The 25766-nt window shown below is 46.5% G+C and overlaps 1 protein-coding gene across 7 annotated transcripts in view; it reads left to right on the plus strand.

The window, feature by feature from the left end:
- Positions 1-19741, plus strand: part of LOC128872126 (homeobox protein abdominal-B-like) — a 74287-nt gene extending 54546 nt beyond the window's left edge. For 2 of the 7 annotated variants that reach the window (XM_054114504.1, XM_054114506.1), the window contains 4 exons: positions 770-862; positions 1015-1058; positions 7058-8104; positions 13486-19741. In XM_054114504.1, coding sequence (XP_053970479.1) covers positions 7099-8104; positions 13486-13979 — 1500 coding nt within the window. In that variant the 5' untranslated portion in view covers positions 770-862; positions 1015-1058; positions 7058-7098 and the 3' untranslated portion in view covers positions 13980-19741. Of the gene's footprint in view, positions 1-769; positions 863-1014; positions 1059-4795; positions 8105-13485 lie in introns of those variants that run through there. The other 5 variants (XR_008456107.1, XR_008456105.1, XR_008456106.1 and 2 more) reach the window with 5 other exon arrangements.
- The last annotated feature ends 6025 nt before the right edge of the window (positions 19742-25766 follow it).

Below are 25766 nucleotides of genomic sequence, written 5' to 3' on the forward strand. Positions count from 1 at the left end.
CGTCTAGTGGCGTGGACGCATGTTTATAGCGGAGGACCAGTTTCTTTTGTAAACAACAGTCGCGAATGTGTCGTAGAGTTTAAGCTTCGCGAACAAAGACAGAACCGCGTCCGAGTCGTGTCCAATTACTTATCGTCTAGGTATTTCCAAAATAAATGGTTTCTGGAGGTTGTTAGGAACTTCCCTCATCCCTCCTGCTCCTTCGCTCGTTCGCACGCTGGATTGACACGTCTCTGCTCACCCCTCGAACGACGTTCACCGCTCCACCGTAAACTCACCCTCGGAGATTCGACTTCGCAGACACCTCCAGAGAGTATTTCCACATTTCCACCTTCAGCCTCGGTTAAGATATTTACGCTCGCCATGCGGCAAATCGAAATTCATAGGCACGCCTTCCAGCGAGTTTCCTGGCGTGGATGACGAACTCAGTTGGAGACTTGCAGAGATTGCCGATGCAGTAGAGAATTTCCTTAGATGGAATTTAAATCAAATAGCACAATTGTAATTATTTTTTCCTGAGGCAAGTTTTGAAAAATTCGTGCAGTACGATAGATTGATTTCAAAGACATGTTTAGGACAGCATCAGGGTACAGAATGCTCTTTTACGTGCTAGAGAGTCCATTAACTGTCGTACACGATATGGAACTTTATACCTGGCGCGATATAAACCACTAAAGCCTACATAAAATCACGATGACAAGACGATGCGTTATGAAATACGATATCGGTTAACGGTTCGCTTAATCCAGGCTCTCTTTTTATCTTTCAGGCTGATGGTTTTCTTCGTGGACCTGTAAATAAAAGGCCTCAAAGTGTACGGCGCCGTGGAGAAGACGTTCCACCCGTTCGAGCTGTGCAGCAGGTAACTAATAACGCCATTTCGATTGCCTCGAGTGGAATTACAGGTTTTTGCGGTAGGAATACGCGTATCAAACGAAGAAAAAGTCACACGCTGCTCGTTGAAGCGCTTTCGATTGGAGGTATCGGTTTGATTATGTTTTGTTAATGTTTCAGGCTTTCCCGCGTGTTCCAGCCGGGAACACTGGCCGGTATACAAGGTGAGTTGTGTTTCTTATTTTTCCGTATTCCATTTTCGAACTAGAACCATTTACAGATGCGATATAATCGAACTTCAGTTCAGTGAATCGATAACTTTAGAAAAGGTCGCGAGTGCTTCGCGTTTGGGACATGTTTATAGTGACACTTGGCAATCGATTATGCAATTAACGTTACATAACGTGTGTTGGTATAATCAAAAAGGAAATTGATCAGAATGTAGAATGTACCACTTTGAACTGGAGTGAAGAAACCAAGAAGAAAATTGTGAACAGGAGATAGCTGTAGCTGAAACACCTTCGTTAATCAGAAATTAATTTGATCAAATTAATTTGATACAGTTGCTCGGTGGAGGCTTTACTCCCAGTAAATGGAACTCGTTGGTTTTACGAGCACATTAAAAATGGCGCTTTGCCTTGGGTCCGCTAGATGACTCATCGCTAAGACTGAATTGTAGCGAATCCTGCCTTAGATGGAAGTGCACCCTAAATACTAAACTACTGTCAGAGAAGAATTTTGGACTTTTAAATCTTCAAGTGGCATCCACCTTCTCAAGCTTACACAGCCTACAATGCAGAAGGAAACCATTTTGAACACAATCGCTCAGAAAAATCATGGCCGTTCTAAGAAGAAAATCTTCCCTCAAGCCTTTGACGAAGCCTGTCACTGAAATGCTGACCTCTCAACGCGACGTCCAACTTCTCGATGAAATACAGCTTACAATGTACAAGTAAAAAATGTTGAACGTAATGGCACTGTTTGCGCGATCCTCCGTTAAGAAGCTGTCATCGTTCGCTGAGAACTTTGAGGTCTACGACGCGTCTCGAGGAGTCAATTTCTAGACGACCTCGAAATCTCGAACTAAAAACTCGACGATAAACGTACCGTTTCCTAGGTACGGTACTCGCCGTAAACAGAGGATTGTATACAACTGCGTCGCACTAAAACCCATAGCTACTAAACCGCGCATACCACCTATAAATGGGCGGGTTGCTATAAAGTCCATTCATGATCGCGTCGCCTGTACAACAAACGTCAGGTGGCTCGCGCCTCCCTCGCGATTTATCGCTCTCGTGTTAGAGCACAACTCGTGCTTTCTGCTTGCTACGCGTGCACTATGACGGATGATAATTTATTTTGGAGTAATGAGGCGGTTAACGGGGCTCCTCGAGCTATGAAATTGCGACAAACTTGTGACGAGAGCTCCCGCTCAAATTGTGACTGCAGTCGCGTTGGCTGCGAATCCCTTCGGCATTTTTCCATTGGAAACACGCTTTATTAATATCGCGTAGTGTTCAATATCCTCGCGAATTAACCTTTCTAAAGGTCGTTATGAAACGGTGCATCTCCAATTCCAATGAGGTGACTTTTGTTCTTCTCTTTGAACAGCAACTGCTTGATCATTTTTTGAGTAGAGATTTAATTACGAATGCTACATTTAGAGCAATAACTTTTTAAAGTTCAGCTACATCTGAAACGTATTCCACCACTTCTGATTAAGCTTTGACTCTATGCCTAGGCAACAATTTAATTGCCACTGTTCTGTCTGAGAACTTGGATCCGACATTTCTGTCGAATTTTCCTCATAAAGTTCCGACCTTTATACATTTTCACGAGACGTTGAAGGCACCGGGCGAGCGATAAAACTTTTCTTTCGGTGCACGAGCCGTTCCCTTCTCGATATTCGACGTCGATCGCTCGTTCTGAGTTACGACGAAAGATTCTGCGCGCTCAGAGAACGGTACTGCGAAGTCGGTGCACGAAGCAAACGTCAGAATTCAGACGCGAAATTTATAGATTCCCCTCGAGAACCTCCCGCTCGTCGCGTTATTACAACCGATAATAAACCAGTTAATGGATCAATTACATAAAGACCAGCTATACGTCGTTTATACGACGTTGTGTCAGGTTCAGACGTCTCTTACACCCTTCATTTATTGCGACTTTCCAGCTCGACTGTCCCATTCAGGAGGATCTAGAAAAAAAATCGTTGGCAATCTCCTCGGTGAATGGAGCTCGGAACGAACGGAAACACTTTCTCCTTGTGACCAGTTCGTCGTTATTTTCCACCCTGTATCGCACCAGTAGACGGATTTTTAAATTCGAGGTCCCAGTCGTGACAGATAGGGTGTAGAAAAGTGACATATAAATTGTGGAAGGGGACAGTTTGACAAGCATCGACGTTAGACATTCGCTGTTCATAACCCGAGGGAACCACTCGAGAATCCCTCTGGGATACGAGCCCTCTCGAGAGGACCACCCAAACATGGTATAGGGTTACTTCTCTGCGTCAAGCACTTCTAACGCCACTTGTGGCGCAAATACGCCATCCAACCGATGCACGTCTCTCATCGTAACTAACCAACAATTACCAAGTTAACGCTAGTATGGTATATGCTTCCAAAAAAATTGGAGTCAGCGTCGGTTATCTTCTATCCAATGGACTCCAAAATTTTCACGGATTACATTCAATAATTAGCCTCTACAACGCTATAATTTAAACGATATAGTAGATTAGGTATAATATTGACTGAAGGTAGATCTGACAGCTCCAGTTTTCAATCAGAGTTCAACAACCGCAGCTGACCAAAGTAAGTGCGATCGGTTCCAAAAATGGACGCCGTTACACCTGACCGTAGGCCCGGAGCGGGGGTTCCCAGCTGATTCATAATGTCCCCGTCGATTAACGCGCGCCAGGTCCCGCGCGTGGCGCGATCTAGTGGCGCGCGAGCCTGATGGACAGATGGAAGGCGTATGTGCCACCGGAGTTGTTGTCAGACCGTTTTACTTTACTGCCCCATAAAAGTACCGAGATTTAGACTGCAATACTGCCATGACGTATTGCCGACGTTCCCAGCGAGTATGCACGTTCGCGATCACTTACACGTGCGACCGTCACGATGTGCGTGGATACACGCACTGTCGAGAGATAGCGGCAGCCGCGAGACATCATCCGCTCCTTCTTTCACGCGTGACGTCACGCGTGAAGAATAGCGAGACTCGACGATCTCGCGAGCAGTGGGATCTATATTCACCCAAAATCTCGCACCACAAGAAGTTAACGCTGAAGTTCAAGGTACATTTCTATGTACCATCTACTCGCCAGAAAAATTGGGCCAACGAACCGAGTAATTCCGGTAATTGCCCCGTCGGTAGACAGCGCGACTGCAGACAAATAATTTGATCGCGACGTCAGGCAGTTATTGGGCGAGATAATGGGCATCGTAAAAGCTGCGTGACGAACGATACCGTGACACGTTCGGGTGATAACAGTCAGGTGCTGTACACAGTTCTGTCGACGACACGCGAGTTGCAAACTCAGCTTAACAAAAAACGTTATTGTTTAAAACAAAAAAATTGTTCGTTAAGCCACATGGAAAAGTAGCTTCATTCCGACCCAGATATTCCTTTCTGTCAAAACTAAATTGCATAGGATTCAATTTAAACGAATCAGAACCCTGTCCGAAGGGGTGATAAAAAAAGAAAAGCGCGCCGGAAGATCGGTGGCGCGTAGCGCCGTTCAATTTACCGCGAACGTACCATCGACGAGGCAGCAGGTAAAACGCCTGTCCGGACAATACAGAAGCAGGGAGGGAGCGGTGGAAACACCTGCTATTCATCCATTGCGCAACAACAATCCGGGTCAGAGTCGTTTCCCTTTCGTTTCTTCGATTTGAAAGAAAAAGAGCCGCGCCGAGTCACACGAAGTCGCGCGATGCCTCGCGAGGATCCGCGGCACCCTCGCGTGTGTATGCGTGTTCGGTGCGTTCGTGGCCGCGGGTTCTCGCGATGCAGAGGTGGGAGTCAGATTAGAGGTCTGATAGACGAGGGACGAGGAAGGGTAGCGGAGCAATCGAACGCGAAGTGGTAGGGGGAAGAGAGAGACGTGTCCGTCCAGGGTTTGGTTGCCAAACGATCCGAGAGATCGCGCTGGCGTCGCGTTCAGCCCGTTTGCGCGTCCGAGCCGCGGGCAGAGCTCTCAGTTGACGCTCAGTTCGGCTCAGCGAGGCCAGAGAGAAGAAAGGGAGTCTTTTCGTGTGTGTAAACATCGCGCGTGTGTGTATCGCCGCGACAGCCACGGGGACTGGGCCTCTCTACCTGAGAAACCTTTGGCCGCTCGTTCGCGATCCGTGTCCAGGGGTCCGCTACCTGACTCCTGCGAACACAAGGGACCGACAACGAAGAAAAAAAAGCCGTAAAGAGGATTGGAGTTCCCTCAACGTCCGACCACAAACGTTCCGTTTCTCCTGATTGTGGCGATCTTCCGAATCGAGATCACGTCCAATCTGCTCCGATCCACGGAACTACCGTTGGATTAAACGTCGAGAGAAACGGAGTAAAGAGAAGAGATACACGGTGCGGAGTGGAGAGCAAGTGCGCGCTCGCTGAATAGACGTGTCGCGTGTGAATTCGAAGAGAGTTATGAGCAGGGTGGCCGTTGCCGTCGAGGAAGGAGACCGGACGACATGCAGCTCGAGCATGGCCTGGAGCGGGACGACGACAGCAAGATCGGTGGAGCAGTGAAAGGAACGTGGTCGTACTGTTTGTACGACGCGACGCGTTCGTTCCTCTTCACGAGGGGACGTCGATTGCCAAGTGTCTCGACCGCGACATGGTCCAGTCGCGTACCATTCGTTGACAATTCCGAGCATCCGTTATTTTTGGTGACGTTCGACGATCGTCAGGTCGCGTCGAACGCGCGAAACGTGATCGTCCGTCTCGAGGAGTAACCGAGAGAACGCATAGATGTACTCTGTTTTGGGGTGTACGAACGACTGTTGCTAAAGGCGTGCTGTGTCGTTTTGTTTTCATTTGTTCCAACCTCTCGCGTGTCCGCGCGTCATCGTTGGATCTGCTCGCACCTGAACCACTGGAACCCGCACCCGGACGTTCCACCGATCGTTTCTCATCGACGACGTCTCGGCACGTGGCTCATCGTCAACCTTGATCAACCTCGGTCGTCGTCTTGGACGTTCGTCGCGGTGGTGGTGGTGGTGGTGGTGCATGGACCTTTGCTCGACGGATTTGCTACGCATTTTATCGCGCCCCTGGGCGTCCTGGTCTTCCTCTCGTCGACGTTCTCTCTCTCTTTCTCTCTCCTCTCTCTTCCTCGTTCTCCTTCTCTGTCCCTTGCCGTGTGCCGTCTCCCTCCGACCCGCGCTTACCTACCCCTCCACCTGTCTGCCGCGCCGCTGCACACCCTCTCCTCCTCCGCCAACCCTGCACGGCCGCGCGTATCCGTACGATTTTCCCTATCCCCACCTTCCGCGCGCCACCTCTGCCTTCCGCACGCGTTTTCTTTATTTATTCCGCGATTCCACGGAGCAACGTACACGATGATTCCCGCGTTCCTCCTATCCTCGTCGTTTTGAAATCGTCTCGCGTATTCTGATCGTTCGCTCGCCGTCGACGAATCTGTTCGGTGCTCGTCGCTGATCGTCGACTCGCGCCTGTTCTCGACGCGACCGTCCTCGTAAAATCCACGATAAAAACTCCCGCTTCTTCATTCCCGCTCCCCTCTGGCTCGCTGTCTCCGTCTCCGTCTCGTTCCACCGTCTCCTTCTCCGTCTTGTTCTGTCGGAGCAACGTCATCTCGCCGCCGTTACCTTGCCTCCTCCGTCCTTGGACCGCAAACGAGCTCCGTAAACGCAATCGTGCGAAAAAACGATGCAATCGCGATACCCGCTCGCCTGGTGAAAATCGACTCGCGTCGCCCGGTGATTTTTCATTTTCCCGCGCTCCCGATCCTCCTCCCCGTGGAGCAACGTCCGATCGGCATCGATCGGGCCACGGAATCGGCATCGTCGCCATCGTTCGCCGACATCGACATCGCCACCGTACCGGGCATCGTCGTTATAACACCGTCAATCAACTGTCACCATCTGCACCATCGCCGATCACGTGGCTTGCTCGACGGCGACGCTGTACGACAATGTTCACGCCGCGCCGCTGTGCGGCTCCGGCGTGGGCCACCCTGGCTCCGTCACGCCGATGGGGACAGCCACCGGAGCGGGGAATTCCACCGGGGTGACCTGGTGGGCCATGATGAACGGTTCCCTCTACGAGGACAGCCCGCCACCGGTCCCACCGACAGCCTCCAGCCTCGTCTCGATCCAACAGCAGCAACAGCAACCGACCTCGACGCCTGGCTCGCATCAGCAAGCCACGACACCGACGTCCCCGGCTGCACCGGCTTCCTCGGCAACGACAGCGCCCTCGGCACCAACGGCCAGCGCCAGCTCGACCTCGCCGAGCGCCTCGTCGGTGGCGAGCAACAGCGCGCCAGGCCCGCTGCACATACCCGCCAAAAGGTTGACCGCCACGCCGGCAGCTTCCTCCTACGGGGAAGTCGGCTGCGTCGATTCCTCGGCACCGTCCGCCGCTGGACCAGCGGGCGTCATTCGTCATTCCCACTCGTCCTCCGCTGGCTCGCAAGGCGGCTGGAGTTACAGCCCCCATCATCCCCAGGACTCGCATTACTCGACCACCGCAACCGCGGGTGACTCCCTCAATCATCATCAGGCGTACGGGGGAAACAATCCCCCGACCTACTACAACCTGGCGGCCGACCCTACCTCCACGTCCGGCTCCTCCAGGGACAACCGGAAAGCGGGCACGCTCAGCTTCTGGTCACCAGCCGCGGCCACGGCCGGTTCGGCCGCCACCGGAAGCCCAGCCTCCGACTACAAGTCCTACAGCTCGGCCAGCGGGGCAACCACCAGCTCCTCCACCGGTGGTGGATCTTCTTCCGTTGCCACAGGGGCAACGGATCCAGCCGTCTCCTCCTGCCACCAGAGCTTCTCCCAGAGTTGGTGCAATTACTCGCCGTACACCACGGCCAGGCATCATCACCCGGTCGACACGACCGGCCACCATCATCCTCACTCGCAAGCAGGGGTCCCGTACTTGACGCCGTCCGCGGCGGACGACCGGGGCAGGGTCACCGCCGCCATGGTCGCCGAAGGCGCCTTTCCCCACGATGGATACGGTGGGCTCAGGAATTACGGGGCACCCGAACCTGTCACCTCCAACCCGTACCCACCTCCAGGTAAGCATCGACTCCGTCGTCTTTCGTTCATCAACATTTTTCCTTTCAGCCGAAGTCCTCCTCACGGTAACGTATGATCGAGTCCAGAACTCAGTTATACTCCACGGAGGCATAGGTCGTCGTGTGCGACTTCGTAGAAGACTTTATATCATGACGCAGCTAAAAGAATACTGTACGCGATTCGTATCTAATTTTTAACCCCTTGTTAGTTTTTGAATTTCCTCGCATATACACAATGTCCTATGCCTCCTGGTCACGGTACCGTTAATCAACCAACCTTCAGAGGTTTATAGAAGATTTACTCGCGAATCGATCGTCTTTCCCACGGAAAGAAGCGTAGAAAGACGGTCGCGGTTAAAGCCTTCGACAATCCGATGCGTGCACGGGCCTCGTTACCCAGATCTCTAGGACCGCGAAAATAGCATGTACGTTCGAGGCCTTCGAGGAGGTCGCGCTGTATCGTCAGGAGAATACAGGATCGCGAATAGTCACGTGATCGTACTCCGAATCCGTGTTGCATCGGCCTTGCCAACGAAACAGGAAGGAAAACTGGTAGCAAAACAAGCGAGAAATTTAAATGCTTGAAAACCGCAAATAAACTGGCCCCCGTCGCATAAACGGTCGAGTCATCGTTCATTCACGTATTTGGTCACTCTCTTTTGTCCCCACTCGCCGTCCTTTTCTCGGGTCCCTGGAACCCATGAAACGTCGCATGAGCAACAACGAACGGCGGCGGGTTTATTGGCGGCCGTAACTCGTAAACTCTGGCGTGCGCCTCCGATCAGCTGATCCGTTCCATGACCCGTACGGGCGTTCGGTCTTCTCCTACTAACGGCCGTTCTCGCTTTCCTTCTCGTGTGTGCTGTCGCCTGGCTCGCTTTCGCCCTTTCCGTTCCCTTTCCTCTCGACGCGTTTTCAAACTTTTGCGCGCGATGTGTGTTCGCAACGTTAGACAACTTTGTCAGTATACTCCTTGGAGAAGTACATTCGGTTCGTGTGACTCAGTTCAACCCTACCGCATTCCCGCGATTGCTAGCCGAGAGGTATACCTCCGAGGGTTGCTGTTCCGCGGATGCACCGTTGTAAACGGAGTCGTTCGAATCTCGCGTACCGTTCGGAGGCATCTTCTTCGAGTATCCGTGAATGGTAGGGTCATTCGATCCTGGACTACTCCTCGGTGGCATTCCCCTATCGATGAAGAGATGCCTTCGCGGCTTTCCTCTCGGCGATAGCGATCGATAACGCGAGGTTTTCGATGTCCAAAGGGTCGAAGCATGCTAGTGTCTAGACTTTTCTCATAGAACGAAACGTGCATTCCGAGGCGGTTGACTCGTTGCCGACGCGTAACGCAACGGGACAGAGATTTTTGCTGGCGATTGGCTCCCGCTGGTCGAGAAAAAACGCGCGTCCCTCGACGGAATCGTAAAGAATAGGAAAATACGAGACACGGCGGCTGCTCATACGGGCACGCACAGCCCGATAAACGAGATATCGTTCGCGTGATCCTCTCGTCCGCGGAGTTAATCGTATGCGTGGTAGGGGAGTTGCACGCGCAGGCGTGCGATACATACAAAGTAGGGGAATACCAGCGCGGCGTATAGTTTAACCGTGCACCAATAGATGGCAGCTCCATTATCTTTGTTCGTTCGTCTGGTATCTTGAGCGCGAGCCAGCCGTATCGCGGGCGTCTCGACGGCCACCGTGCACGACTTTCGACGAGTCGGAGAGGCACCGACAGGTGCTGTCGGGCGGCCACTGATGACCCATTCCGGTTGACGAGATAGGATCTCCGTCCGGGAAACGTCGTTCGTCGAAAGACGGCTGCGCCTTGGACGTCGTTCGCCGTTTAAAGGCCACTTCCGAGCGCTAAACGACTCTCGTCGTTTTGCTTTTTAATTTATCGTACAATTATCAGCGCCCACCATGTCCCTTCGACCAGCTCTAATTGACGTTCGCGCGAATTTACGGGTTGAACTGATTAGAGCGATTCACTGGACTCTTGTTTCGCATTGTAGTTATCGATCCTGTTCGCGGGTTTCTGGTCAGCGGAGTTAGCCTTCGCAAGAGGTGGCCGCCCCGTGGCATCTGATCGTCACGAGCTGGGCAAATTTTAATTAAGGTTTGATATGTTGATCGCAAGCATAGGGTCGTATTGTAGAATTATAATTTTAATGTATATTTAACGAAACATTTTACTCCAAAATTCATGTCCCAGTTTTTATTCATCGAGTAAGGGATGAAGTTTCTTATCTTGCACCCTTTATTCTCAACTTTCATCCAGATAAGGATTGTATCTTCTCTGATGGCAGACGCGTTTTTGGTTATCTAGACCGAAATCATTCGAGAATATCGACTCTGGCCTCCTCGATATTGGTTGCTCTCAAGGTTCGTATCGCGGCCGTCGGGGCTAACACGTTGGTCGCAAATCGATACGTCATTGATTCCGCAGTTTCGTACGCGCACACGTCCGCCGTGCACGCTGACATTCGTGAGAATCCTGACCTTTGTTAAATAATTTGCATATTCCATGGTTTTAGTGGGCAATAAATTCCTGACGCTTAAGCAATCGCGCCGCGATACCCGCCGAGCGAGACGAGGCGGACGAACGCCGAGAGGAGTCTCGATGAGGGAAGAAGAGCAGTAAGAAGCAGGGGAAGACAGCGAGGGGAAAAGAGACAGAGTTTGCGAGAGAGACGTCAGATGGAAGACTAGAGAAAGAATATTACGCGATCTAATAAGGGAGGAAGAAAAAGCGAAATTCGGAGCAACCCCAGAGTCCTCCATAAAAAGAGCCGAGAACATTAATTATATTTCTGTCCATCCTCTCGCGTTTTAATCGGATCAGAAAAAATGTGCAACGAGTACCTTCGACTATTTTTTTAATTTAAAAAATACCATAAAGATACAACGTTGACCATGAGGAAGAAATCGTACAAAAAAAAATACAAAAACTATGTTAAACTCGCGTAGCATTAATTTATGGGCACTCGCGTCCCGACGGAGAACGTTATTTCAATTGTAAATAGAGCGTCGTATTATTAGACGGTTCAATAACGCTCGTCGTTAAAGCGTGCGTTGGAAAAAGTCTGGGGGATTTTTAGCGAGGACGTGCAAAAGCGTTTCGAACTACGAAGCGCGCCCCATAAATAATATCGACGGTTTGGAGGGTAGGTGGTGGGTGGGCTGGCACGTAGATGATTGCAACTTTGTTGCGTGAGTGAACAATTTGCTACAGGTCGGCACGATTACGAGCATGCGATGATTTCTTGCCACTCTTGATCGTCCTCTAGTTAAAGATAAATGAACGAAAATGGGGGCTGCTGTTATCTTCTTTTGCGCGCTTCTGAAACAATTGACTTTGTAGCTTCAACTATCGTGACTTTTTGAGAATCGAGCCAATTTTCGTAAATTTTAACGAGAAAAACATGCATGTATATTTTGCAGTAGCTATTTAAAGAAAAAAGGTTTGGTCTACGCAATTTCTAAGTACATACATAACAATTTGTAATATCTATGAAAAGGACAGATACTGTTTGTAGGTGAAATATAGTACTCAGAATTGTTTATTACCATTCAAAGCAGCGATTGTCAATAATTTGATGATGAAGGGGACATTTATCTTATCTTGTAACAGACTGGTCGGTGAATGTTCTGTGTATTAGCATTTCATATTTAGCAGTTGAGTGCATCGAGTAGACTATTCGGTTTCTGGGCTCGGTACATTTCTTTTAGGAAGTTGAATATACCCGTCAGTCTTGTGTTTATAGTATCGGTACGATGTCGAGTAATTGCGAAAACGATACAATTATCAAACACCTGGAAAAGCTAACAAACGTTGAAACGAAACAAAGATAGCTTTCGTATAATCTATGAATCTTATTTATTTTTTTTTGCATAGATTTAACGTGATTATTACTGAATTTAACTATCAGGCACGAGGAGAAACGTAGTAACAGTTCCGCGTTTCGTGTTCTGGTTTCATGTTTTCGAAGCGGTTAGTACAACCGGTCCAATTATATCATATCGTCGGGTCGGCGTAGCGAACCCTCCGTGTATACATATACACGCATACGTGCGTCACGCACACGCGTAGGCGGTTCCCACTGCACGCTTCAGCGTTGGGGAGCCGCTTTGGGTGTGAAATTCACGATCTTGTGACCTCGCGACCTTTCGCCTCGGGAACAGTGGCACACCCACACATATTACAGGATGGTGCAGTGAAAAATTCACAGAGACGAATATTTCTCTGTTAATTTGTACTTGCACACCCGTCACTGCGCGAAGAAATCACTGTGCTTCCAAAAGCACCATAAATTTTTTCTGAGAAAACATGGAAGAAGTTTACTTAGCTTTTCGACATAAACGAGAATTTCGATGATTAGTTGTCCAATAATTAGCGGTGTGAAATTGGCACCTTGCACCCCCTGTGGATGTGCCACTGCTCGGGGAAACCCTGTCTCACCGAGAAACTCGGCCACTCGTGAATTTTCTACATTTCGCAGCGCTGCTTTCAAATCCTTTCAATTCTCCCACCTGCAGCATGAATTTTGCAACCCAGAGCGTCGAAGAGACTACTCCGAACACGAGCTTCTCTCAGACTGGATTCCGATACGGATTCGAAGCGGGGAATTTGTTTGTTTTTGCTGTTTGCTTTCGCTTTGGAAAGATTCCGCGATGAAAAAATTCGAAAACTGATCGACGATGTTCAATCTTTTCGAAGGAAATCGTAAAATTTCCTATCGATCAAAGTTTATTTTGCTGATGATTAAAAACAGTTACCTCTGGACGTTTAGTATATATATAACAATTAACCAGATTCAACGCGTTTCACCCTATATGTTTCATAGTTTTTACTTGATATACGTAATTATAACATTGAATATGTATTACAAATCAAGAATTGATTTCAAGAAACATCGATATAATGGAGTCGGTTGATCGATGAGGTTTTGTGCATCGATCCATCACATAACTGTGACTCTACTGCTGTAGTATCAACAGAGGGTGATTCGGAAAAAACTGACAGTATTGGTTACCGAGGCGGTCGACTAATCAACGTATTTGACGTATCAACGTATGATTAAATAGAATGAATATTAATAAAATACAATGATAGGGGCAAGTACTGTCCCCTGCACTTGTCATAGATGAACGAACCGAAGAATATTTAAAAAAAAATTGAAGGTCTTCTAAAATCATATCAGTTTAATATTCGAGACTCCCTCTCAGCGCAAAACCTCGTCGATCGATCAGACTTTCACTTAGAGCCATTTCCTCGCGAGTGCGTCTTATCGTCGAGAGCAGAAAGCGATCGACTAGTCAGTTATTCCTAGCTGTAGCAGCTAGGTTTTGTTTATTACCGGCAAACTAATTGTGTTAAGTGATGTGGGGTTCCTCCCCATCTTCGTTGTTTCCCGCAGGTTCCCTGGCGGGAGTCGGCGTCGGCGTCGGAGTGGCAGGGATGGGCGTCGGTTGCGGGAGTTCGAATCCTCTGGAGTGGACCGGTCAAGTGACGGTGCGGAAGAAACGCAAGCCCTACTCCAAGTACCAGACCCTCGAGCTCGAGAAGGAGTTTCTGTTCAACGCGTACGTGTCCAAGCAGAAACGATGGGAGCTCGCGCGCAACCTGAATCTCACCGAGCGCCAGGTGAAGATCTGGTTCCAGAATCGTCGGATGAAGAACAAGAAGAACAGCCAACGGCAAACGCAGCAGCAGAACAATAACAACAATAACAACAGCAGCGCAAACAACGCGAATCACCACGCGGCGACCGGAAGCCATCATCATCCGAGCGCAGGGCATCCGCCGCCGTCGAGTCACCACGTGGTCGCGCAGGCGCACCACGCGAACGGTTCCGCGAAGCATCATCAGTGACCCGTGGCCTTCTCTGGGGTCGTCTTCGGCCATCATCATCACAGCCACGGCACAGCGAACGGCTGCACCGGGACTGGAACCGGGACTGGTACCGGAAACGTCAGCGGCCACGCGAGCCTGGTTACAGGTCACAGCCATACCCTTCACGCGCCCCAACCTCAAACGCCTCTGCCGACCCACGCAACCGGTGCCTCGAGCACCGTCACGCCCCCCACCGCCGTCGTTCATCCTCACATTCACGCACACGCTCATCATCATCAGTTGGCGCACGTGGCTCAGCAGTATCCTGCGCTTCTTCATCAGACGCCCCATGGCCTGGCCGCCTGATCACCATCCGAAATGGCACGGACGCCCCAGAGAAATCGTCGACCTTGCAACGACAACCTCTCGCCTTCGTCGACCTCGTCGTCGTCGTCGTCGTCGTCGTCGTGGTTGTCGTCGTTGCTAGAGGCCGGCCTAAACGACTACGTCGGATAGATAGACCCGCACACTTATCGAACTTTGTTCAGCAGCTGTTCAAAGACTGCCTACCACTTGTAAGGAGAGACAACGTTTCGCGAGTAGTATATTATTATTATTATTATTATTATTATTTTATTATTATTATTAACGTTATTATTATTACGAATCATCGTCATCCCCCCACCCCCACCCCCACCTCTCCGTACCCATCGTCATCATGGTTACTATATCCAACGAAAAGGAACACACTGTTGTATAGAAGAGCGTGATTTAGCGGCGTCCTTGGAACGTCCATCAGCAGACTCTTTTTCCGCGTATCGGTGTCAGGTGTCGTCGGTCTTCTTCGAGTAGCGCGCATTATCGTATATGCGACACCAAGCAATCTGTCCAATTCGTAATTCGGTAGTACTTCCTCCAGTTATACATATTATATATATATATAATATATATATATATAGAGTAAAGAAAATTAGTGTCACTTAGTATCTGTCCTAACCCGTGTGTCACCCCTCTTCGTTACAGCCTGGACGAACTACTCCTGCTCCTCATCCCCTCAATCTTATCAGGTCCAACAGCCCAAAAGCATGTACGGTAGGTCAGAGTGATTCCAGCAGACGAGAGAAAGTCGCCAGCATCGGTGCCGATCTAAACACCCTACCTTTCGGGCAGGTGTCTCGATGGGCACTTGGTGTTTCTCTCTTTAGACAAGACTCACCGTGGCCTGGCGTACGTTTGCGCTGTATTGCACTGTTCACCTCGACAGTCGGAAGGAAAAAGAGTTAGAGAACCGTTCGAGAAGCGACGCCATTGGGTCCCGTGGCTACGACACTGCGGTCTGTCGAGGATCGCCAGAAGGGTGGCTCGTTTGCTGCAGGGGTAAGTTAGTGGAAAGAGCACGAATAGTTTCGATCGGGATGGATACTTGGGGTTAGTTTGCTTCGCGTATTTACAAGGGGCGGTATCGCGGATTTTTCATCTCAATCTAATTAAATGCAAGGGATAGCTTCGCGCCACGATAAACGTCCGTCGCTGCTATCTGGGATTCTTGGAGAGTAACATTGACGTTTAGAGTTGGGCAGACTTTTTCTTGAACTCGTAACAAATAATTCGTGTAGGTTATTCGTGTGTTAGAGATTTTTTATCAATATAATTTCTCGGGTAAAAGTTTCATCGAAATATAGCGTAATGCCCAAGTCTCGTGGACACCGTACGGTGCGCAATCGATCGACGTCTTGGTTGGTGTGTTTGCACAGTCTACGGGTGTGCGTCGGTCCAATTTGCTCCACGCTTCGTCGTGGGACAAGCCAAATCGCAATGAATCGATCGTTTCACGGGATCCAATGAACTCCTTTCGTCGTCGCCAGTCGAGTTGAGCAGTGAGACGCAGACAAAGTTCCGGTTCCGTACACAATCCCAGGAAAGATTAGTAGATCCAATTTGCAGGAATTCGTTCGGACCGAAGGAAAGAAACAAGACTCTTTGGATCGCTGATGAACATTAGCGCGATCCCAAAGCGTTCAGACCTTTGTAGATAACTTCTCTATTCAACGTCGGGCGTTTCCCCCGCTAGCGTCATCAGCGATTCAAGGAATTCCGAGATGAAAGTTGGAAATTGGAACGGGTCGGCGGGTCTTCGACGCAGTTAATTTGAGAATTTCGAGAACCCGCGAGTGGACCCGTTTCGAAGCTACCATGCGTTCGGAGAATTAGTCTAATTATGTCCAGAATGTCATATTTGTCGCCTACCAAGGATCGCAAACTAGTACCTATAATTCTTATATTATATGTAAAAACAAACGACTTAGATTTAAAGACATACCTAGAGGACTACCGGGTGGTCGAGGCCACCACTCCAAGGCTGAGATTAGGATCTTCGAAACTATGGTGTTAAGGGTTAGGCTGTTCGTGATCGAAGAAAGGGCGAGCAACGGAACTGGAAAGCGTCGCTTCATTGAATAGCGTTTGGATCGAGGCGAATGGACTTCGATTGTTGATTGTTTCGGTATTATTAGATTGTTAAAAGTGAGATTTTCGGTTCTATTCTTTTTATCGTCAGATCCAGAAAAGAGTTCCCGCGTATGTGTGTGTGTCTATGGAATATTATTGTTCATCCACGAAACGTGCGAGTAGTATCCATCAACGTTGATTGTTGAAAACTTGGTGGATGCTCTTCGATTGTAATTAGTTGAAGAGTATTCGATTCGACGTTACAGAACTGAGTGTTGTCGAACGTTGAAGACACTGTTGTATTCGCGAGGAAGTCAGAGCTGAGAGGTAAACGATATCCAGTGAACGCCTCCCTCCATCGGACACCTTTCACGAGTTGCAAAAATAAGATTGTAAGCGTGGTTAGGTCGCAATTCGAACCTCACTGGCGGTCCCAGGCGATGTTCATCCTTGAATCTGATGACTGCACGATGAGATCTCAAGATCTAAAAAGATACGAGACGTTCAAAGACTTTCAGCTCTGGAAGATTCCAAGATTTAAAAAATTGCCAGATATATCCAAGGAAGAAGGGATCTAGAAATGAGGCCAATTCAAATAATCTAATCTGGCGAATAGAAAATTGAAACCCAGACGTCTAATTGGCCGCGAAGTTCCACTTTCAGATTCGAGGACGAACGTAATCTCGGACAGCCATGAGAGGACAGTCGCGCAACGATCAGCAGCAGGAGTAGCAAAGGGTGTTCCAAGCGATCTCGAGAACGAAGTCCTAATCGTGGCCACGGAGCGATAAGGGCGAAACGTTTACTACCTTTTAATCGGTACGTCAGCGAGTAAGTAGGTAATTTAATCGGATGTTAAATGAAAATAAATATCCCAGTGGATCTCTATTCTCTAAGGTGCAACATTATCTAAATTGTAAGGACCGCTGAACGCGAGTGTGCATGCCTACGATATGCTATATATAAATGTACACATACACGCGTATTTTCTGTATGTCCTTGCCCATGCTCATGCGCGCGTCGACGAATCGCAAAGACGGTGATTCGAACACGTATGTTTTATTTACGAATTAAATTTCCAAATATTGAAGAAGTTAGAATTTCAAGAAAAATCAAGCAGTCGATCATGTACATTACGCGACAAATTTGTATTCGGCCAGTAACTAACGAGAAATCCTCGCGAAAATTGTATCCCATCTCCGATTGAAATCGTGGACGTGCGCGTGTGCGCTGGCTCGCGAGCGCGTGAGTGCGAGGGAGAAAGGGAGAGCGTGCGTGCGTGCGTGCGTGAGAGGAAAACGGATGGAGTGTCTCTACAGATAATATCCGCGACTCTAAAGGCGAAGACGAACGGAAACGGGACGTGTATCGTATGACGTGAACAGGAGCGAGATGCGTATCGTATAATTAGGCTAAACTTAATTGATGGAGACGTAAATGCGGAAAACACACGAACCACACGTACACACGAGTAACAAACACACAGCCACCCACACGAAACGCGAGGTTGGGACTCGCATTAACCCTCCGCTGGCCGCGTGATCAATTGTCACGTATTCGGGGTGCGTGGACTACAATCGTAGCCCGCTAAAAAAATTATTAACTCAACTTTTCTTGATTGTCCAATTCGTTTACAAGGATGTCCTTTTACAAAAGCTATCAGAGCCTCTCTTAGGGGCAGTGGAGAAAGTTGACGAACTGTAGTCCACGTGTCCACTCGGGGGTTAACCGATAATATAGTTCTCCCAGGATTACAATTATGGTACATTAATTGTGTAACGACGACTAAATATGATACAGTGTAAGTAACGCGAGGAAACGAGGATAGTAAGAGGATTCGAGACGTGTAACGAGCCGTATAAGGGAAAATGGAGGAAAACAAGTGAGAAATTCCGCGAGCGTATAGGTGTCTGACAGAGATGGACAAAATTTTATGTCATTGGAATGATAAACAACGAGAACAATCAAACGTATAGTGTTATTCGATAATTCATTCGATAATTGAAATTTTAACTCTTATTCTACTAGTAACGAGTGGCAAGTTGGCTGTCTTTTTAATCGTTACAGGTGGTTCTTATTTAAATGACAATGTTGGCCATCTCTGGTCCCCGGACGCCGAAGGTGAGGAATGCGGTCTACGGACCGTTTGGAATTCACCGCGTATCGATTGCAATTAGTTGCTAATTGTTCTGCTGCTGACGATGTTCATCGCGATTTTTAAGATTATTACGATTATTATTATTATTATTATATCATTATTATTATATTATATTATTATATTAATTATTATTATTATTATTATTATTGTGAGCGTCACGTTAATATTATGTTATTGTTTTTATTGTGTGTTGTTTTGTATGTACCTATCAGTCTATAACGATCACTATATTATTATTGCGACGGTGACGACACAATAGATCCACACGCGCGTGTACAAGTATACAGACACATACACATTCACAGACACACACGAAACACACGGCTAAGAAAATATACAGAGGAACACGGTGGTTGTTAAACTGTGCGCGAATATTTTTTTAATTCATCGCAAGCCACGTCGGGGGATCATTTCTCGACCTGCTCACACGATGTAGCGCAGTGTTTCTCAAACTCTCGGAAGACAGTTTATAAATACTATAAATACAGACTATTTTATAAATAGTACTCCAAAGGAAATTAATTTATTATTAAACAGCATCAGGAAAACATCAAAATCTCACGAAGCCTGCGATAACGGCAACTCTATCCTCATATTTATTTTTGTCGTTGCTCGTTAGTTTTACTCTAGGTAGTCGTCAAGAAGGCGAAGTTCGAGAAACACTGTTCTAGGTCACATCGTACGGGGGTCACCGTTTCATTTCTTTTTTTTCTTAATTCGTTCCAGAGAATATTTCCCAATTTCCTCTGTTATTTCGTTTCTTTTTCTTCTTGAAATGTTACTTTCGTTTAGGACCGTGTTCGCGAGAGCGTTATTAAATTTTACTTGTTCGAAAGCTTTAAAGCGCGCGTCGACGGAACAAGAAGCGACGCGACTACCGCTCGAGAATCGATCCGAACAGTCTACAGGGATTTTTGCGACAGCGATCGACGATATTGAGTTCTCGAGGTATCGGGGAGATAGGGTGAGACAGAGCTGGGCAGAATTTTTCATCGAATAACAAATGGAACATCTGCATCTCATTCTCGACATTTAATCAAACTATTCAGTTATGTTCTTATTTAATTAAATTTTCAAATTTGTATTACGTATCTTCGATTCCATATTCAGGATGAATTATCTCGATAAGAATTGTGCCCCTCTTTGGCGTGATAGTGAAAGAGTGATTGAACGAAAGTGCGTGCGCGCGTGTGTGTGTGTGTGTGTGTGTGTGTGTGTGTGTGAGAGAGAGAGAGAGAGAAGAACACACCAGGTCGTCTCGTTTACCCGAAAATAAACGTAAAGAAAATGTTATGCATTGCGAGAGACCGCATGTTTATTTTTTTTATACATATATATATTCGAGTTGCCGAGAGAGTGAGAGAGAGAAAGAAGAGGAAGAAATTGTTCTTGCGTTATTATTTTTCCTTTTTGTACATTGACGGCTAGGCGGTCACGTTTATATTTTCTCCTGGTGGACGAAAGGAACATGTGAAGAGAATTACAATTATATTATTGTTTCATGCTCAATATTGTTATTTACTCGAACGACGAAAGCCGGTACCTTGAACACAGCAATTCGACTAGCCACCCTTGAGTGTACTCCACTGCGATTGTCTCACTCTGTATCTCCACGAATCCTCACCACCCCCTCGACTTTCGCGTTCACCCTCCCTCGTACGATTTGTTGGAAGTGTTTGGTTTCTATTGGCGCGAGGCAAACGTGATCATGAACGCTATACAGAAACGGGAAGAAAATAGAAACCAATAGAACGCGTTATTTTTACTTGCAACGTTTCGCGACGATGATCATGGCTCAAATAATGTCGGATCGATGGGAACTCGCGACGCATCAGTGTGTTCTCAACCACAGGTAGGCAATCCTTTACGAAATGATTCTACGGACCTAATTATAACGAATATTAATAATAACATAATTAAATTTGTTTCCCTGTGTCTGATTTATCGATTGCTGAATACGAAAGCTTGAAGCTTTAGGCGCAATCGTGTTAGTAATTGAACTAGTTGATCGATAAGCTACGTTCCTATTATTTTAGCCATGACTATACCATGCGATCGAACGTCCAAGTTCCGACACAGAGATGCTCAGAGAATTTTGGTCATCTCGAACGGTATCGATTGCAAGAACCATGGCGGTGACAGCCTCGAGTATCTTTTAAGGGAGAGTATCGTTTGCAAAATACGTCGTCACTTGCTCACTGAAAATTGTTTGGTTCTCCTACTCCCACCTACAATAAAATAAGGTCACACTTCCGAACACTCGTCCTCCCTTCCGTAATCGAAACCTCTGTCTGTTCTTAGCTGTATTTGTATGATATTAATTACGGCCGTAAGGTAGACTATTATACGCTACTTGTAAATAAAGACACACAAGATTTATCCTGTATTGAAGTGCAATAATAAAAACATGTTTAATTAGTGCCAAAGTAATTTGCAGGAGATAACAACGACACACACAAGATCCTCTTTCGCGAGGTGGGTGAAATTTTATTTAAATTACGATTTACTATCGAATTTCGATTCGCCGAGAGATGGATGAGAGGGACGTTTATATTTTATTCGTCATACGAAATTTGTATCTAGATAAGAATTTTGCCCACCTCTAACGCGAGGGATCCTCGTGACTTCGGGGCGCGGAATGCGCCAAGAAGAAGTTCCTTCATAAAATATAGCTTTCATCGCGAAAGTAACGGGAAAAGATAAACGGTTTTCCACGGAACTTGGAGCTGCTCGCTTACCTCTGCGCGTATACTGCAATTTCAGAACTTTAATCGCGCTTCCATTTTAAGAGAGCGATTCGGTGATCACGGAGTATTAAACGACGGGTCCGAAAATCTTTCAAAAGAAATTAACGTCACTATTCTTAAAGAATTCTATATTCTATATTTTATATTCTTTCAAAAGAAATTAACATCACGATCTTTGGAGAATTGTGAATCTTTGTTTCTGTTAAATATATTTTTTCAGTTTAAAGTGAACGCGTCTGATTGCATCTAACTGATATTATTTTTATAAAGAAGCACCCCCTGCAATGATCCATAATCTCACATTATTGTATAATATGTCTACGTTATAAGTATCCAGAATATTTGATTACCATTTAGTGTGATGGCTGTCCAGAAAGGCGTTCATTATTGGGACATTTGCGTTTCTTGGCAGCGATCAACGGGGCTAACGTCGACGAGAGATGGTCAGAAGAAAACCGTTGGCTGGAAACTCTGCAGCGTTGGCTTCTAGGTCAAGTGACCAACTTTCTATCGATACAAAAAATTGAACGGGTCGACTATGCTTGCGCTATTGCTGTTCCTGGGAACAGCCTTAGCCCTTGGAAATTCTGACGTCGGGGCTGACAGAAAAAAAATTAGAAACTTCGTTCACTCAAAAACTTTCTAACCAGCTTTTGGGTTCACCTACATCTTCAGTTTCGCGAAATGCCTTCTTCGGCCACGACGTGATCCTTAAATCGTCTCTCTAGTTTCGAAACTTGTCAGTTTGCTGTGCCGAGGTGTTGCGACTAATGTGAACGAGGGAAGGGTGAACAATAATCATGCAGGGTCGCAGGTAAGACATCAGACATCGATAGATCCTGTTGCAACTCGTCCAAAGATCACCACTTCGGAAAAATCGGTAAGTTCTAGAGCAATACAGTATTTTTTGTATCCAATCTTGTGGAATTTGTGACTACTGAAGTTCTATGAAATTTAATTTCTCATGCACGGTGGCTAGGATTTTTCTATGTAAAACTTCGTCTCTGGAGAAAACGACACTTGCATAGGGAAAAATATCGAATCAGAATAGCGGAAGGTCTAATAACGAGAATTGGCCTGGTAGGTGTAATTTGTGGGACAGTATTTCACGATTACCGCTCCCACGTCGACTCATGAATAAATCTTAAATGCAGTTTCGTCGCTATTGTTATGTAATGCGAAACTCATGTTTTAAAATCACGCGTTGAAAATTCGAAAGATGTTCCTCGAATGTCAATGATTTTTCTACAAATTTTTAAGAATCATTTAGTTCTATCTCAGTTTTTTATTCGAAAATTCGTAGACTATACAAACATAGTTAAAGTTTTTTAAATATTTTTAATTCTATCTCAATCTTTTTATTCGAATATTCTTAGACTATACAAACATAGTTAAATATTTTCAATTTCAATTTTTATATTTATCGATGGTGTAATTTGGATCATTCCGAAGTTTTCTGAAAATATGCAAACCGAAGCGTAATAAATTATCTATCGAGGACTGCTTAATTGCCTCCCTTACTCTAGAAACACTATCTATCGATAAAAAAATGTTTAAGCAAAGGAAGGCGCTCATTTAACATTGCGTTTCTCGACCGCTTAAAGTAATATATTCAAATCGTTTGTCGCGATAAGTGGATACAACAACGTTCTCCGTGTTTTCCGAGCGAAGTACAGTGTAGAACGAATACTTTTGCACTTGTAAAGTTTTAAACGGTAGTCATTAAGCTTGGAAAACATCGAAGAGACGGATAAGATAGCCAAGCGATAGGTATAAACGATTACGCGGGAAAATTGGCTTGCAATGAATCACTTATGCGCGATGTCCTGAAGTATGAACATTCATCATTCCTTCAATAAAAATTGCAGTCTGAATTACACAATAAAATTATAATATTTATGAATTTCCTCTTTTCCATACACTTCTGGTTTTATTTAAGTAGAGACGATGGATTGTAGAGATACACGAATTGTTTAAAAACAAACCAATTAGCTATTTATTGATCTGGCGAGTCATTTTGTCTCATAAAAACTTGCGAATAAATCCCTATAAAATAAAATTCTGGCCAATTTTGGAAAGCAACGAGAACAGAGTCTTCCTGCACAATATTTTTTCCATTTGCGTCATTTAGTGGGCGAAGGACGATGCGTCCTTCTTATCTGGCCGTTGTGACGGTCGAATCGTTTGCCTCGTTATTTCAAATGATAAACGCTTCGGTGGAACACCTTTTCCAAGTCTTTCGCGGAAAATGACGTGTCACGGATCTGTCAGCCAATCGGCACTCCGTTTTGTAAAACCCTGTTTCTAACCGCGCAAAATCCAAACGCGAGTGTGCAACGCTGCAATTATTCCTCGGCGAATACCAAGATCGATTTTTGCCTCGCCTTCTTTATCGTAATCGACTGACTTTCCATCGCGGGACAGGATCACCAGGTGAACGATATAAAAATGTAAAAGACACGAGTCGTTAACGTCGATCGCCCGCGGGGTTATCTCGACAAAATAAAAAGATTTGGAATCCCCTGACGCGACGGGATTGGAATTTGCAACATTGTGCGAAAAATGAGCGAGCAGGACGGCGCGTTCGGGTTCTGGTCTTAATAAAAGGTTGACGAAACGTCCTTTCCCGACCGAAATGGTGGAGCGGATATCCAGTTCTTGGAGCCAGCGGAGTCGACCGCCCATCTTTGTCCAACTATTCGACGCCGACTTGCCAGGAGCAGATATCCCCGACGAAAACGTACGCCTACTCGTCCGTATGACAGCTTCGCGATTCTATTCCTTTTCTCGAATTGAATTTCATATTAGGAGACCCGTCCTGGGGTTTGTTTATCTAGAAAATAGTATGGAAATACAATAGTATCGGGGCATACACATGGATATCTATTCCTTGGAGGCACCAGGATCTTTTTAAATGGTCCAGTAATCGACAAAATTAATTTTCGCAGGCTTCTCAGGAAGAAGTGCAATGAAATGGAGAACCTCAGGGACTGTAGCTACGTCTGATTGTAGCTACAGTACGAGCTTAGCGATCCCGAGGTACCCGAGCTATTGGAAGGCAAGAATAAAACAAAAATTATTCGTATGTAAAGAACAAATAAATCTTCGCATTCATAAAAATAAAACTCACTCAATCCGATAGAAAACTTAACTCCTTGGAATTAGGGAGGCTACTGGGCCCCAACAGACATGTAATGTATTGTTACGTAAAAATAGTCGCTCTAATAAGTAAACAAAATTAGATATGAAGAAAATCTGGTAGACCAGGAGCTATCGAACGCCAGGCCAACGTTAATTCACCGAATGGCCAATCGAGGGACGCGATAGGGGTATGGGTTGAAAGTGGTCGAAACTGGTCTGGAGAGGGGATTGACGAAAGTTCCGCTTTTGTTTAAGCTAATCCCATTCGCGTATAACGGAGAGCAATTCCATTAGGAGGCGGACGAGAGTCTGGAGGGTCAGAGAACAATTCGATGGAGTCGCGAACGAATCCCCTTGCAGAAGGGGGTGGCAGGGACCCCCCTGTGGACCGAATTGAGATGTCTGTCGACGAATTCACCGAGTCTCGAGTGATATTTCCGCGGCATCGGACGGACGACGATCGTTAATGTATCTTCCCACCCGTTGGGAAACGAAACTCCATGGTAAATGCTGTTGATTTTAGAGTTGAGAGGTATTCGAATGCATAGACTATTCGATTAAGTAACATTGAAATAGAAATTAAAGGTGCCTCAACGTTCTTTTTCCCTGGGTTTCGAAAGACCTAGCTCCAATCATTCCAGGATGAATTAGGCCTTAATGGAGCGTTCACGTAATCGGCTAGAGGCAAAAATACTTGGAGAACTGTTACTCCAAGACACCTGAACTCGCTCGATGACGCCTCAATCCCGATCTCCGGTTCCGAGGGTCCAGCAGCGGTAAAACGAGACGCTTCGACCCGTCGCAATTATTTTTAGAAGGCCACGGAGTCAGAAGCGACGCGGTAAAAACGCTTTGGCGTCCACGGCGAAACGTCTGTGCACTCGATAGCGGTAATTCATTGGGTACCGTACGAAAAAAAATGTCGCAATGAATCATTTACGAGGCGAGCAAAGCGAAGCTCCGAGATAACAAGCCGGATCGTAAGTGCTCCCGGACTCCTTTTCCTCCTTGGAAACGATAAAAAAAAATCGGCGTGTTCCCGTATCCCGACGAACCGTTAAAACGATTGCTTTATCGACATTAAGGAATGATCGTAGTCAGGTGTTACCACACGGATAATTTGTCGGACGAGTGTGTAATTTTGCGTTAACTAGGCACGCGGGTTTTGCATCTGCAATTAGCATGGAGGCTTCTTACTTTATCGAAGATGTGTGAATGTTGCTTCATAGATCGAAAGGAATGCTAATTTCGCGGATAGATAGAACCTATTCACTTAATTTAATTATACATGCAGGTGATAATAGGTAGAATTATCGGAGAATTTCGTTTATT

The sequence above is a fragment of the Hylaeus volcanicus genome, chromosome 2, assembly GCF_026283585.1.
Source record: "Hylaeus volcanicus isolate JK05 chromosome 2, UHH_iyHylVolc1.0_haploid, whole genome shotgun sequence".
Taxonomy (NCBI): domain Eukaryota; kingdom Metazoa; phylum Arthropoda; class Insecta; order Hymenoptera; family Colletidae; genus Hylaeus; species Hylaeus volcanicus.